Raw genomic sequence first — 15575 nt, 5'->3', positions numbered from 1 at the left:
CAAGAGAAGAAAGCCATTCCAGAGAAGAGAGTAATGGCTTGAGCCAAAGTGAGAGAGCAGGCTGAACAAGCTGGGTCCAGCCGGGGAAAGAATTCAACTGGTGGTGGATGGGTCCACCTCTGAGTCATGCTATAGCTCTAGCACCTACAGGTACCTCCTCTCTCCTGGTAGAAGGCGCTCCAAGGAATAGGAGGAAAAATATCAGGGTACCTGGCCCTGGATACGCCTGGCGGTGGGAGTGGGGCAGCAAAAAAAGACCAGGCAGCCCAATCAGCGCGGCTGAGCGTCGACCTATGAACCAGGAGATCACGGTTCTATTCCCGGTCTGGGCACAAGCCCGGGTTGGGGGCTCAATCCCCAGTAGAGGGCGTGCAGGAGGCAGACGATCAATGATTCTCTCATCATTGATGTTTCTATCTTTCCCTCTCCCTTCCTCTCTGAAATCGATATATCAATCGAGACCAGGGAGTGGGGCCTGGCTGAAGAGGCAAGCGCGGGAAGTCTGGTTGATGAGGAAGAGGTCCCATCCAGGAAGACCTGGAGCGTCAGGCTTCCACCGTCTGCCTGCAGGCAGCATGTTTTTGCAGAGAACACGGGCCTTGGGGCTCTGCCACTTGCCAGTTGTGCAATCACAGGAAAGTCACTTTTCCCCTCGGAGCTACAACTTTCTTCACAGAAGGTCAGCTTTGAATTGTCCACCAAGTAAGGCCCCACAGAAGGCAACCAGCAAATGTTCCTTCCTTCCCCCTGCTTTGCACAGTGGCACGGCAGTTGTACTTTGGGGAAATAAACTCAATGAGGGGCCGGAGCCTTGAAGGCCGCGTGGCTTGTCAAGGCTGCCTGGCGCACAGGCAGCAGGCCCTGCCCGAGCCCACGAGGGCGGGGAGAGCTCTGACTTAGCAGAAGTCTTGGGCAGAGGCGGTCCTCTGACTTCCCAGCTGTGTGAATCCCAGCGGTCCACAGCTCTGCTCCTGTTTCATCATCTGGAGGGTGGACACAAAACCTTTCACAAGACAGACATGACATGAAAGATTTCCCACAGCCCCTGCTCTGAGGAGCACTTCAATGTAAGAACAGTTTTTGGTGTGTTTTTTGATTTCGGAGAGAAGGGAGAGAAACATCATGAGAAACATTGGTCGTTTGCCTCCCACAGAGGCCCCACTAGGGGATCGAACCTGCAGCCTACGCATGTGCCCTGAGCAGGAATCAAACCGCCACCTCTGGGTGTACAGGACGCCGCCCCAACCCAGCCACACCGGCCAGGGCGTAAGAACACGTTTCGTGTCCAGGTTTGTCGAAGCCCAATGTCTTGGCCAGGTAAAGCTTGTAGCTTTAAAATACCTGACCTAATTGAAGTGAGACTCAGTAACCATTTTAGCTAGCAACTAGGCCAACTTGAAGCAGGCTTCCTAAGGAGTTTTTATTAACACGTGGGTCATTCCTCTACTTCAAAATGAGAAAACAGGTTAAACTTCCATGCTCAAGTTCTGTGCGCCACCACAATATAAGCTCAAGGACAGAAACTGGGTAGTTTTGCCAGGCTAATATCAAGCTTTAGTCAAGAATAAAGTAGTTAAGCCCTGGCCGGTGGCTCGGTTGGTTGGAGCATCATCCTGTACACTAAGAGGTTGGGGGTTCGATTCCCGGTCAGGGCACATACCTAGGTTTCGGGGTCAGGGTGTGTACGGGAGGCAAGTGATGTTTCTCTCTAAAATCAACTGAACCAATCTGTTGGTCCCAGGCACGGCACTGGAGGTGCTAACCATTGTGAGGGGCTGGAGTCAACACCTGAGGAAGAGTCCAACTGGTGATGCTGAACCTCAAGTCTTGGGGAGCAAGAAATGGGGAGCATGCTTAAGAGCAGGGGTCCTCAAACTACGGCCCGCAGGCCACATGCGGCCCGCCGAAAACATTTATCCGGCCCGCCGGGTGTTTTTGCCGCTGCCTGTCCTGCTTAGCAGCCGACTCGTCCCGGGCCCGCAGTGCGCATGTGTGGAATGTCTGAGGGACAGTGAACTGGCCCCTGTTTAAAAAGTTTGAGGACCTCTGCTTAAGAGTTTAGGCCTTTTTCTTTTTAACTCACACGGAGGTTCATTTTTCAATTTTAAAGACTACTCAAAGCTTTCTTAATATTAATCAGTAAAGGTTATTTCAGGAATCCAGGTTGTGTCCCTAATTAACATTTTATGACACCTAATACAAGAAAAATATTAAGAAAATTTGAGGGCCAGCTGGTGTGGCTCAGCGGCTGAGTGTCAACCCCAGCACTAAGAGGTCGCTGGTGGTTTCCTGGTCACTGGCACATGCCCAGGCTGTGGCTCAATCCCCAGTGTGGGGCGTGCAGGAGGCAGCCAATCAATGATTCTGTCTCATCATTGATGTTTCTATCTCTCTCCCTCTGTCCGAAATCAGTATTTTTTTTTTAAAGGTTTAAAAATAAATTTTTGAGGACATGTATAAGCTCAGTATGTACCTTGAGTTTAAATACCAACCAGCATCCATAGGGTGGGACAAACACCCTCCCTCCCAAGCTAAACTCGGGCCTGGCCTTTCAGAGGCTCCCATTAAGCACCAGTTTTCAGGGAGAGTGAGCGGATAAGAGAGGCTTTGTTGGCCCTAACCAGTTTGGCTCAGTGGATAGAGCGTCGGCCTGCGGACTGAAGGGTCCCAGGTTCGATTCCGGTCAAGGGCATGTGCCTTGGTTGCGGGCACATTCCCAATAGGGGGTGTGCAGGAGGCAGCTGATCGATGTTTCTCTCTCATCGATGTTTCTAACTCTTTAGACTTCTCCCTTCCTCTCCGTAAAAAATCAATAAAATATATTTTTTTAAAAAGAGAGAGAGGCTATGTTGGCTGGGCTCACAGAAAACTATTTAAAATGCAGGAGTCTTATGTGTATATTACAAAATGTGTAATGGAATCAGCAGGCAAAAGAAGTTACTGTGTGAAAAACGCTTCATATTTGAGACACAAACCAGGATTCAAGGTGGTGAGCTGCTACACAGCTCCTTGGGGGGAAATGAAGACCATACGCCTAGCGATATCCCCAAAGCAGCATTTATTTACCCACTGAATTCCAAAACATTTAATTTAGAAGTCTGGCATTTCAATAATTACCCATCTTGATTGACAGGGGCTGACACACGTGGTGCTGTCAGGATACACAAGGACAATAGCCAAAGGGTTACAAAAAATAAATCCATGATTCTTAAACAATCGCAACCAAAACAAAGTTACAGGTATCAAAACTTTAGATGCACTGCATTTAAGAAGGTTTGTGCACATCATAACTTAAAGAGGCAAAACAAGGCGCTACTGAAACCTCACGTGAACAGTTTATATAAAGCTGACGGAAAGAAGGGAGTGTTCTCTTTGTATCAGCTTCCCTTAACAGTTTTCCATTAGTTGAAGGAAGAAGAGGTGGGAGGGATGAATTCTTTTTTGCATGCACAAGATGTACTGCTTATTAACAAAACACTATCAGCTCGTTTTAAATGGATCTTTTAAATATCATTGTAGCCGGTTTTGGCTAATTCTCCTTTCTAAACTTCCCCATCGCTTTCACAACTACCAACAGGCATAGTAAAATGCCTCATTCAGAACGCACTTGTCTACACAATTCAAAAGAAAGCTCCCGTGGGCTCCAAGCAACCATCGATCCAGCTATGCCCATGAAGATGGATCTGAAACTGCTTCCCAGGGGGCGGGGGAGCAGATCTGAGTAGCGGCGCTGCCAATACAGAGAGGTTTAGCACTAGATATTTAGTGATTGTGGCGAGGAAGAATCAGTGATGAGGGGGGCGGTGGGTGGAGGAAAGGCGGGAACCTGCAGGCTCTTCAGTTGCCTTCTCCTGCTTCTTCATCCTGCTGGTCGCTCGTCCAGAGGGTGAGGTTGTCTCGCAGCAACTGCATGATGAGCGTGGAGTCCTTATAGGAATCCTCGTTTAGTGTGTCCAGCTCAGCTATGGCGTCATCGAAGGCTTGTTTGGCTAAGAGGCAGGCCTGCTCGGGCGCATTCTGGATCTCGTAGTAGAACACGGAGAAGTTGAGGGCCAGGCCCAGCCGGATGGGGTGCGTCGGCTGCATGTGCTCTTTGCTGATTTCAAAGGCTTCCTTGTAGGCCGCCTCGGAAGCTTCGACCACACTGTTTTTCTTCTCGCCGGAAGCCACCTCTGCCAGGTAGCGGTAGTAGTCGCCCTTCATCTTCAGGTAGAACACCTTGCTCTCGTACTGGAAGTCGTTGCAGTTCTTGATGAGGAACTTGTCCAGCAGGGCCAGGACGTCGTTGCACACCGTTTCCAGCTCCTTCTCGATCTTCTCCCGGTAAGCTTTCACTTTCTCCAGCTTCTTCTCGTTCCCGTCGGCCATGGTCTTCTGCTCGATGCTGCTGATGACCCTCCAGGAAGATCGCCTGGCGCCAACCACATTCTTGTAGGCCACAGAGAGGAGGTTTCGATCTTCATTGGAGAGAGGTTCGTTGAGCTCTGTCACCTGCAAAATGCCGAAGATATTAACACTGAGATCCAAGTCCGAAAATCTTGGAAAGAAGCCTTCCCTTCATTCTAACCAACAACCCTTCTCGAAAGCAAGATTATGGACAAGCCAGTCTGGAGGAAAACCAATCAGACACGGATCCTATCTGAAGGAAGACTGTAATCTCACCAAATAAACAAATACTTGAAACTCATAAGGGTTTTGAGAAATCCCTAATCCAGACCTTATAAGATGTTGCCTTCACCTTGGCAGAGGTATGGGGGGAAGGTAACCACGGGAAAGTTGTGAGGGGATGGTACATAAAGGTGGGTGAAAAAGCCCGAAGGTTCAGCTATTCTGCAAAAGATATTCTCGACAGTAAGATCGTGCAATTCCTTTGTCAAATGTTCAAAACTTACAGACTAGAATTCTGTTCCAGATTCTACTCCCAGCTTTATATTCTAGGAAGAAGCAATGAAACCTCCCTCATATACATATTAATAGGTAAGCGCTTCACAGAGGAGATCAAACACCACACAGTCTAATGGCCAGTCTCAGCCCGTGTGGTTCCGTGGAATCCCACGGGGACACCCAGCCCTCCCTCCCCTAAGACAAACGGATGCATTAGGGACAGTAAAGTGCCCCGGCCCCCGGCCTGAAAGGAAGTAGAGCTACTCCGCAGCGAGCTTCCCTCCACCTACCTGACAGGAAACCCTGACTGGCCATCAAGGACGGAAGCACCAACTGCTTTACCTGGTACTGTTACATGTCACAAGCTGTAACTTCCATTACTTAGTTCTCCATGCTGCCACCTCCAAGCTATGTCATTGGTAGAAAGAACAATGGACTGTGTTGTTGCTAAACTTTGTCCCCCAAAAAGTTCTGTTGAAGTCCTAATCTGTAGCACCTGGTTATGTGACCTTATTTGGAAGTAGGGCCCTTGCAGATATAATCAGTTAAGATGAAGTCATGCTGCATTAGGGTGGATCCTACATCCAATGATTGCTGCCCTTATAAGGAAAAGGAGGTTTCGAGGCAAACAAACACAGAGAACACCCTGTGATGGTGGAGGCAGAAACTGGAGTGCTGTGTCTACAAGCCCAGGAACACCAATGACAACCAGGAGCTAGGACAGAGCGAGGAGAGTTCTTCCCCAAAGCTCCGGAGGGAGCACAGCTCTGCACGTTTCTGCTGTTGTAAGCCACCCAACTGGTGGAACTTTGGGGGGGCAGCACTAGGAAACTAATGCAAACTTGGAGTAAAAAAACCTTGGTCCAGGCCTCAGCAAGGCCAGTAAGTTGCTACACTGGCCTGTCTCGTCTATAAAGTAGGGCGATTCCTTAATTATATGACCTGCTGGTCAAGAGAAGCACTTGGGAAACCATAAAATAACCAACAACAGAAAGGTGTTACTGTAAGTCAAACCAAATAAGGACAGAACCTCCTCCAGTGGAGGGGAAAAGCCAAGTTCAATGGAGAAAGCTATTAACAGCATATTAAAAACAGACATGCTTAACACGGACTGAGAAGACTGAGCAGTGGAGAATCCGAAATTTTAAAAACGAACATAAACAACAAATGTAATCATTTTGTGTAAAATTAGGAAACTTGTGCCAAGTTCTTAAAAAATGAAACAAGCAATTATGCACTACCACCCAACTCTTCAACAAAACCCGGACAAAACAAAAATACCATCTCCCTCTCTAATCTGTTTATTTCCCTGTCCCAGCCCCCCTATTCCTTTGCCATGATCCTTAGCCTGGATTTTCTCCTTCGCTGCCAACTCAATGACTCCAACCCCCCTTTCTCTTCAGCTTTATCTTTGCCTACAAGCCGCCTCCTGCCCATTCCCCCAGGGCAGCGGCCTGCAAGCCAGGTTCCCCATTCCTCCTCACGCTGGTCGAGTGGGGTCTCTTAGCTCTGTGGTCTCTGTGATCTGCCAGCCTTCTCTCTACTCACCCACATCCATGCTCCCTTCAACTTGTTGAAGACCTGTCTTTTAAGGAAGAAACCCTCATAAATCAAAAATCTGTCTCAAATACTCTTAAAAGTCTCAGAATTCTTGAATCCTCTAGATTCTAATCTAGAGTCTAGAATAACTCTTTTCTAGGGCCAATAGTCAATAAAACATAACCTGAAGCAAGAACAGAATTTGGAGAGCCCCCTAGATCTTGCAGTAAGTACATCTGACTAAGCCACTTGCCATGAAAATGCTGATGTCTCCATCCGGAGTCCCTGTACACTCCGTCCTTGACTGATGAAGCTGCTTGTTAGGCTGCTGCAAAGTTACACAAAGTAACCCTCCACCGCGCACATCTGAGACACATCACATACCACATAGGATGTTCGTACCAGGGGCAGTGTCATTACCTCAGGCCACCTGGAGTTTGCCTGAGCTCGGGTGTGACCCGGCATAAATCACCTTTCATCAAAAGCAAAAGGGGGATCAGCCCAAATGATCTCCAAGGACCGCAGCGCCCAAATCCGAGGCTCCCATTTTTCCTGACAGATAAAAGGCCTGGTGAAGGCACGAGGCTGATGTCACTAATGTACACGAAACGTGGGTGTATCTGTGCATTTCAGGAATTCACGTAGCATTCCCTTTCTCCCTCAGGAATAAACTGCCAGAGAAGGCTACTGGGCAGTATTTTTAATGACACCTCCACAAGGAAAATAATTTACTAGGAGGTTTCGTGTTTATGTAACAATCACCTGGTTGCCTGCCAGTCGGAATGAATCACTGTCAGCATCAGCTGAGGGTGACTAACATCACCAGGCAAGCATTGTTCCCAGAACCCCAGCCAGGACCCAACTGGATACATTTAAATATGGTATTTTCTTTATCATCCTGGCTTACAATTCAGTTAACAAAGAGTAACTTATGGAATGAAGATAGGTTTATTACTTGATCAAATAACTCGAGAAAACTGGGAGTGTTCCCAGATGGGAAGAAAAATTATAGGTCAAAGGAAAATGAGATGGCCCATTAAAACAAAACAGATTCCTAGCCGGTGCTGACTGGCGATACTTATTGTAAATAACCTTCATAATATTAGTTATTCCAGTTCCCAACACTTCACATTCCAAAAGACTGGAGCCAGGAGACCCAAAGAGAAGTCTAGTCCTGCACTAAGCGGGGCAGACACTGGGAGGCGATGTGGCCTAACGGGAAGAAAGGAAAGCACTGCCTGCTGGTCCCACCCACACGGACACGGAACCAACATGATCATCTGGGGATTCTACGGGGATGATTTACGGCGTCTCTGTAATCATGGTTCCCAATGAGGAACATGAAGGCAAGACAGAATTGTCAAGATGGAAGAGACCTAGACCATGGCCCTCAACCTTCCTTCCGCTCTGATGCTGGTTTTAACACTCCTCCCGCCGCAGGTCAGCTGCCCTCTTGCAGCGGCTCAAGGCACTAGGCCTTCGCGTGGCACCCCATCTGTGAGGGCTCCCCCACCTCTGCTCACAGCCCCCTGCCTTCTCCTCCTGCCCTCTCCCCACCTCGTTCCATCCTGCTTACACTCCTGTAAATCTTGAATTGGTGGGCCCTGCTCTCCACTTCCTTTAAGGACCGGTATCCTTACCACACAGCCTGGGGCTAGACCAGCCGTGGGCAAACTACGGCCCGGCCGGATGCGGCCGTTTGAAATGAATAAAACTAAAAAAAAAAAAGACCGTACCCTTTTATGTAATGATGTTTACTTTGAATTTATATTAGTTCACACAAACACTCCATCCATGCTTTTGTTCCGGCCCTCCGGTCCAGTTTAAGAACCCATTGTGGCCCTCGAGTCAAAAAGTTTGCCCACCCCTGGGCTACACCAACTCCCAGGCCTGGGCACTCCCTTCCCCCTTCTCTCTGCTTCCACATTACACAGCATGACGAAGAAAAGTCACAAATAACCTGGCCTACCATGAATTCACTTCTCTTCCTATGACACTGCTGGCTTACTCAAAAATCCCTCAGGGCCTCCTCCCACTAACTCACCAGGCAATAAACTATTCGTTTGTGAGTAAAAATAGATCCACTGCTAAAAATAGCACAGGGAGTATTTGGGAAAACTTAAAGTTCTTATTCTGGGAAACAGCCAGCCTCAAAAGTAATACTGAGCAAACAAAAATGCCATCCCCGAGCGGCCAGGCCACAGCTGGGGCTGTTACTTCCCCTGATCGGCACTCCCACCCTTCACAGCTACTCCACACACTACCACCCCACCTTCCATCGTTGCCCCACCCACACACTACCAGCTAGTTTGCTTTTGATACCAGTTTACAACAGAAGAAAACAATTTTCATAAACAATCAGATAAACATAACCACATCATAAAATCTTCAGGCTTCTGTGGCAGAGTCCTATACATCTGTACATGTTTTCTTTTTTAAAGTGAGTTAGAGGGATGAAAGCTTTCTTGGCTGACTCTCCCTCGAGTCAAAGCCCTGAAAGTGAGGATTCTGCCTGGTTCCAAGCTGGCAAGTCACCATCCGTCACCACTTGCCCAGGCCTGGAAAGACCGCGCCCTGTCCTCGCCAGGGTGAGGCTGCAGGTCTGTAAGGCCACCAGGGCTCAACTGCAAGCTGAGAGCAGATGAGTTCAGGTAGTTAATATCTACTCAAGCTTAGTATTCATGAAAACAGCCACCCCTGTACCACTGAGGCTGCCTGTGTCCTGCTCTTGACCTGACTGGACAATTTTGCAGGAACTGGCAGAAGTTGAACACAACCCCATCTGAATGGCATGACTGCAGCACCACACTGAAGGTTTCCGAAGCTGTGCCAGACTCTGATCACAGGAAAGTGCCAACACCCATCACCAGAGAGGAATGCCATGGCAGCAAGGAGGAGGGCGACAGAAAATAAGTGGCCTCCACTTGGACACTAACAATTTTCCTAACAACCTAAAGCCTGAAATCTGGGGGTCTATGGGCTTATACAATATAAAGGCAACATAGAAAAACAACTGGTGCCAAGTGCATCCGGTTCTTAAAATACATGTGTAATTTAACATAGCCCTGCACTTAATTCATAGCAGGGACTCCAAGCCCATTAGTATTTCAATTAAGCTTAAAAAATCTTGGTCTTCAAGAGAATAAGCAAAATCCTGTCCTGACCAGCTTTCTCAGTGGTTAGAGCATCAGCCTGCAGACCAGAGTCTTGTGTTTGATGCCGCCAGTCAAGGGCAGGTACTTGGGTGCCTGCAACCCTGTAGGAGGCAACCAATCAATGTCACTCTCGTTGTTCCTCCCCCACCCCCTCCCCTACTCTCTCTAGAATCAATGGAAAAAATATCCTCGTGTGAGGAAAAAAATTAAAATAACTCGGTTGGTTGATGAACCAGGTGGTCACGGTTCCATTCCAGATCAGGGCACATGCCCAAGTTGCAGGCTCAATCCCCAATAGGGGGTATGCAGGAGGCAGCCGATCAATGATTCTCATCATTGTTTTTCTCTCTCAAATCAATGTATTTAAAAAATAAAATAAGAGAAAAAGCAAAATCCAAATGTGTGATTTTGCCTTTTATGCTCCTCTGCTGCAGCTAAGATCTGTTAAGTAGTAGATTCTGGTTTTATTTTTTTAATTGACTTGAAAGGAAGGAGGGAGGGAAAGGCAAGCATTGATTTGTTGTTCCACTTACTTATGCATTCATTAGTTGATTCTGTATGTGCCCTAACTGGGAATAGAACCTGAAACTTCAACGTATTGGGATGATGCTCTAACCAACTGAGCTACCGAGCCAGGGCCAGTAGATTCCATTCCTAATCAAACGGCAAAAATAACTTACATCTAATAGATGAGCTTATGTGTTCAGGAAGCCCACTGACGTAAAAGGCTTGGAATTTCATCACCGATAATGACAACGGCTAATATACCAGAACGTATACTAGAAATATTATCCCTTAGCCTCACGGGGCACTAACATATGGTAAAGTGAGAGTTCTAAATTTAAGAGTTCAAATCCTGGCTTTACAACTTGACCATGAGAAAATTAAACTCTAAATTCCTTTTGTAAAATAAAGTTAACAGTATCTATCCAGAGTGGTTATGAAGATTGACTGAGAACGCACACATGGAATAACAGACACTATTTACTGAGTGCCTAGTAAGTCAAATGATAAATTCCACAAACTTGATGAATTGTGACATGGAAAACACATCTGGGGTACCCCCTTACAAACTATATTCTGGAAAACAGCCTACCACTAATATAGAATTCCAGACAGGAGAAAACACCTTTTGGGTTCCTTTAAGGCAGTGGTGGGTTCCTTGATTGTAGGAGCTCTTCTGGAGATATTTCAGAAACCCCAAACCCAGATAGGGGCCACCACTCTCACTTCGTGCAGCAAAGCTGTGAACTGTTCGCTATCTGAAGTGCCTTTTAACTCAGACATTGCAAGAATCCAGAGCCCTCTTCCTTCCTCAGACAAGAGATGACAAAGCCATAATTACATTTCAAATGTCTGGTTAGTGGGAACAGGACTCACTCGTTTCTATCTATATTTCGGGCTGTAGTCCCCGTGTGGTTTTAGGGTTTCACACTAACCACAGTGTTGGTGCACCTCAAAGCATGGTTAGCTTTACACTCTCTCACCCGGGCCACTCAGCAGCTCTCCTTTTACACGGCACCTGCTCACTTCCCATTTTCCATAATCTCACAGCTGTTGGGTAAGCGCCCTTTGCCCCCGCCCGGGCCAGGTGCCTCTTCCTCTCCGACTCCTGCTTCCTTAACTGCAGCTTTGTTTCCTGCACTACCGATACCCAAGCCCTTCCCATGTATTTCTGCCCATCCTTTGTCAGGGCTGAGAAACATGTGGGGTTCTAGAATCTTTCGATGTCTCTTCCCACTATCATCCTCCATATAAGCCACTACGTATGAGGTGAGGAGCTTGAAGGCACTCCTGTATTTCGCCTGAGACATTTCCTGCCTCTTCAGATTTAGGAGTGAGTGGGGAATGGCAGTTCTCAGCTGAGTGAGACACCGATTCCGATGCCCATGACTTTTCTTAGAGCTTACCCACAGCCTCCTCCAGGTGGCGCTGGTATCATTAAAACATCGATCACAAGCAGGCAGTATTATTAGATGCCCATTTATATGATAAAGGGAAAAAGAAAAGTTAGAAGAACGAAGACGGAAAATCAGCGTGACAGTTACACCAACATTAGCTTTACACTGCAGAGGACCCAAAGCCCAGTACAAGTTTCAAGGTCACAGAGTGGTGGCCTCAGAACACTCCTCCACTCAGGTGTGCTGCTCCGTTCTCCTCACAGCAGTCTACTTACCTGCCTGGGGGAAAAAACCCACATAAAGCCAGAGGGCTCCTAGAATTCACTCTTTCCAAAAGCTCTTAAGGCCTGTGACATTAATAAAATGGAGAGTTGAGTCTTCTCAATAACATTAAGAATGTAACGTACAGCCCTAGCCGGTGTGGCTCAGTGGATAGAGCGTCGGCCTGTGGACTGAAGAGTCCCAGGTTCGATTCCGGTCAAGGGCATGTACCTCAGTTGCTGGCATATCCCCAGTAGGGGGTGTGCAGGAGGCAGTTGATCGATGTTTCTCTCTCATCAATGTTTCTAACTCTCTATGCCTCTCCCTTCCTCTCTGTAAAAAATCAATGAAATATATATATTTTTAAAAATGTAACGTACAAACATCAACTTAGTTTTCCCACTGACCCTGCCAAGTCCTTTCCAATAAACATATTCCACTAATTTCGATGACAAAAATATTTTTTAATAGAACAGGTATATTGACACATAAGAAAGGTTCTTTTTTTTTTTTTTTTACAGGAGTTACCTTGAGGAAGTGGCTTATCACAATTCTGAGATGACATGATTACAGCTTGGATTGACTTTTTGATGCTGGCTGGCTTATCCAGCCCATCCATCAGTTCGGTTCGGCTATCAGATTCCCCACACATGGCGGGATCCGTGGGTTTGTGAAATACTATACCCCACAAGCCTCAGAGAAAAACTGGACACAAGTCACTGCGAGAAAGCCTTTTTTCAAGCCTGGATATGAAGAACAGAAAGCCCATGTTTTCTCGCCCCAAACTATTTCTTATGCTGTTTCTCCCTCCCTTCTTCCTTCCCACTTGCGGGTGCCTCGGTTTCCTATCACCCAGAACACACCTTCTAGTCCTTTTGCCGTAACCTCCATTCACCTTCTTTCAGGCCTCATGCCTTCATTCCCCAAAAGGCTCCAACACCCACAGGGTGAAGCCAGGGCCCCCCTAAAATATCCAGAGAGCCCCCCCCAATCCCAGCACCACTCAGTTACTGGGGAGAAGAGGTCACTTAAGTGACTCGCTGTGTGGACAGAAGTGGCTTTATCGCCAAGAAATTAAAGCTCAGGACCTCTTCCAAAGAAATGAGGCCACACGGCCAGTCCTGATTGTGAAAGTTTTCCAAAATGACTATCTTTTCCATTTATTTTCTTAAACGGGGCCTCCAGAACCGCAGACTGCAGTTCCGAACCTAGATGGCCCAGGTGTGGGTGAAAAGCCCTTATCTAACCCACACCATGCCCTGTCACCATTGAGTCAACAACTGGGCTGCGGTTGTGGTTTCCATTTCCAAACCCGCCTTGTTCGTGGGCCATAAGGACACTCCTGGAAACACAACGCTTCAAGCGTGTTTCTTACCTGGATAATCCCAAACCCCGACCTCATCAACATCCTCCATATCACACTAGTATCAAAAGCCGTACAAGGAGCTTTTCGGATGACTCAGAAATTTCAGGGCACCTCTGGATGTGTCGCTTCTCCCCTAAGAAATCCCCTCACAGAGGCCGGCAAAAAGGGCAAATGAGCTATGACCCAGGGAAGTAATTCTCAAACTTCAGCCCCCTAAAATCTGCCAGGAGAGCCGGTAAAAATGCAGATTTCTGGGGCCCACCCCCTCCCTCCCCCATAGTCTGAGACTCTTTGGGTCTAAGGTGGGGCCCGGGCGAATCCTTCCAGGTCTCAGGAGGTTGCACACGGGATGCACAGAGAGGCTGGTGGCCGCGGTTGTAGCTCTACCCCTGTGTGACCTTGAGGCAGAGAGAAGTAACGTGCATTTTAGAGAGAACGTGAAGATCAGGTTGAGAGACAGGGACAGTAACAGGATAACTGCAACTCCCAGAAACGCAGGTGGAGGGTGTCTGATCCACGGTTAGGGTGTGGCTGCCCCCACCCCCCACCCCCGAATCCTCCACCAGAAATCAGGCTGCAGAAGGGATCTGTGGGGGTGATCCCTGAGGGTCTGGGGCATGCAAAGGCACTGGCTCCTCGAGCTCAGGAGTCACGCCTCATCCTCATCCTCAGCTGCGGGCAGATGGGCACAGCCTCACACCAGGGAGCGGGGCCCCTGGCCCGCCGTCCTCCCGCCCAAGCCCACGCCCAGGCTGCAGGAGGGTAGTCTCCCGCACACAAAGCCGGACCCCCGGGCGTGGGGAGCTGGGACGAGCACGATTCGAGCGAGCCGAGCCGAACAGACCGGAATTACAGACCAGATCGTGGCAGCGAGAAAACAGGAGAGACAGGGCGCCACGAGCTAGGCGACTCTTTATTGCAAGTTGGGGTGCGGAGGACGGCAAGCGGGGAGTGAGCCCCAGGTCTGCAAGAACGCTCTAGGAGGAGGGCTGTGTCTGCCCCCCGACCCCTCGGGCCACCCCCGCCCCCCAGGCGGGGCTCCGAGCTGAGAGGCCGCCCGCGGGGGACCCCGTCACCCGCCCGCCCATCAGGGCTGCACGCGCGACCCCGACTGGCTCCCTCCCCGGAGACCCCACCCGAGTCCGGCCGCAGGAAATGGCGGGGACGCCCGGCGGGCGCGGGAAGTACGGGCTACGGGCGGGCGGCCGCGCCCAACGGGGTCGCGGGGTCGCCCCGGGCCCGGAGGGAGCCGCCGCTGGGCCTCCCCTCCCGCCCCCACGCCGGGCCCCCCCGGCCGGCCGCCCGGGCTCTCGGCGCGCTCACCGCCTTCATGGCGGAGGCCATGTCGTCGTAGCGCTCCGCCTGCTCGGCCAGCCGCGCCCGCTGCAGCAGCTGCTCCCGGTCCCCCATGTCGCTGTGGCTCGGCCTCGCCTCGCACCCCGCACCGCTCGATCGCTAACTCGCTCGCCCGCTCGCTCCCGGGTCGCCGAGGAGGCCGCCGCCGCGCACGCGCACTGGCTCGCCGGCCGCCCGAGGCTCCGCTGCCGCAGCGCCGCTCGCGCCCTCTCGCTGGCTCGCCCCGCGCGCTGTGGCCGCCGCCGCCGCCGCCGCCGAGGGAGGAGAGGCTGCTGCCGAGGGGCGGGGCGCGCTGGAGGGCGCCTGCGCAGTGGGAGCCGCCGGGGCGGGCGGCGGGGAGCGGCGGGAGTGGGAGGGGGGAAGGGCGGGCCGGCCCTAACGGTCTATTTCAAGGTGACGTCACCTACTATAAATAGCTGTCGCCGCGGCCCCGCCCCCCGAGCCGCGCATGCGCCCTGTGCGTGCTGCAGTCTGCCGCCGCAGCGAGAGGTGGGAGCGGGGACGCGGGGCGCACTGCGGGCTGGAGGAGGGGGCGCGGGGGTGGCTCCTGCGCCGGCAGCGCGTGGGCGCACCCCACCCAGAACAGCGCCCCCGAAGCCAGGCGAGAGGTCTGGCCGAACACTGGACCCGAACAAGGACCCGAAACGCAAATAAACCTGGTGCTTGGAGCATCCGGGAGGCCGAGTGCCCGGAGGGGCGGGTCGAACCCGCCCAGCCCTCTCGCCCGCCCCGAGCCCCGGCAGCCGCTGGGCCACACCCTGCACGGCCCGGGCGAGATCGCGTCGGGCCTTTGTGGAAGGCCCCCCCCTTCCCACGCACACACACACACCCAGATCAATGTGCGACCTGCCCCACCCAGATCAATGGCGTTAGGCATTCTGTATTTGCCTTGAGAGGAGGGACACACCTACTAGGGGCCGGCAGTAGGCCATGCCTTTAGGGTACAATCTCACAACCCATCTGGCAGGTGGGCACGGCTGGGCTCTCCGTTCTTTCAAAGCCAGGCTAGTGACTTGCTCAAGGTTACACAGCCTGTGAGTGGGGGGACCAGGATCTGAGTTCAAACCCAGGCTGGACTTCCTCCTGTGCCAAAGAGAGGGGTGAAAGGCTGGC

The 15575-nt window shown here is 50.6% G+C and overlaps 1 protein-coding gene across 1 annotated transcript; it reads right to left on the bottom strand.

Moving 5' to 3' along the window:
• Window positions 1-3043: 3043 nt before the first annotated feature.
• On the bottom strand, window positions 3044-14716 carry YWHAH (tyrosine 3-monooxygenase/tryptophan 5-monooxygenase activation protein eta). The gene is made up of 2 exons (XM_059676657.1): window positions 14430-14716; window positions 3044-4491 (listed from the first exon to the last, which is right to left on the bottom strand). The coding sequence occupies exons 1-2, from the start codon at window positions 14514-14516 to the stop codon at window positions 3838-3840; spliced, it is 741 nt and encodes a 246-aa protein (XP_059532640.1). The 5' UTR covers window positions 14517-14716; the 3' UTR covers window positions 3044-3837.
• Window positions 14717-15575: the final 859 nt, after the last annotated feature.

Source organism: Myotis daubentonii, chromosome 19, assembly GCF_963259705.1.
Source record: "Myotis daubentonii chromosome 19, mMyoDau2.1, whole genome shotgun sequence".
Taxonomy (NCBI): Eukaryota; Metazoa; Chordata; class Mammalia; order Chiroptera; family Vespertilionidae; genus Myotis; species Myotis daubentonii.
The sequence above is the reverse complement of the archived record's forward strand: the minus strand, read 5'-3'. Positions and strand labels throughout refer to the sequence as shown.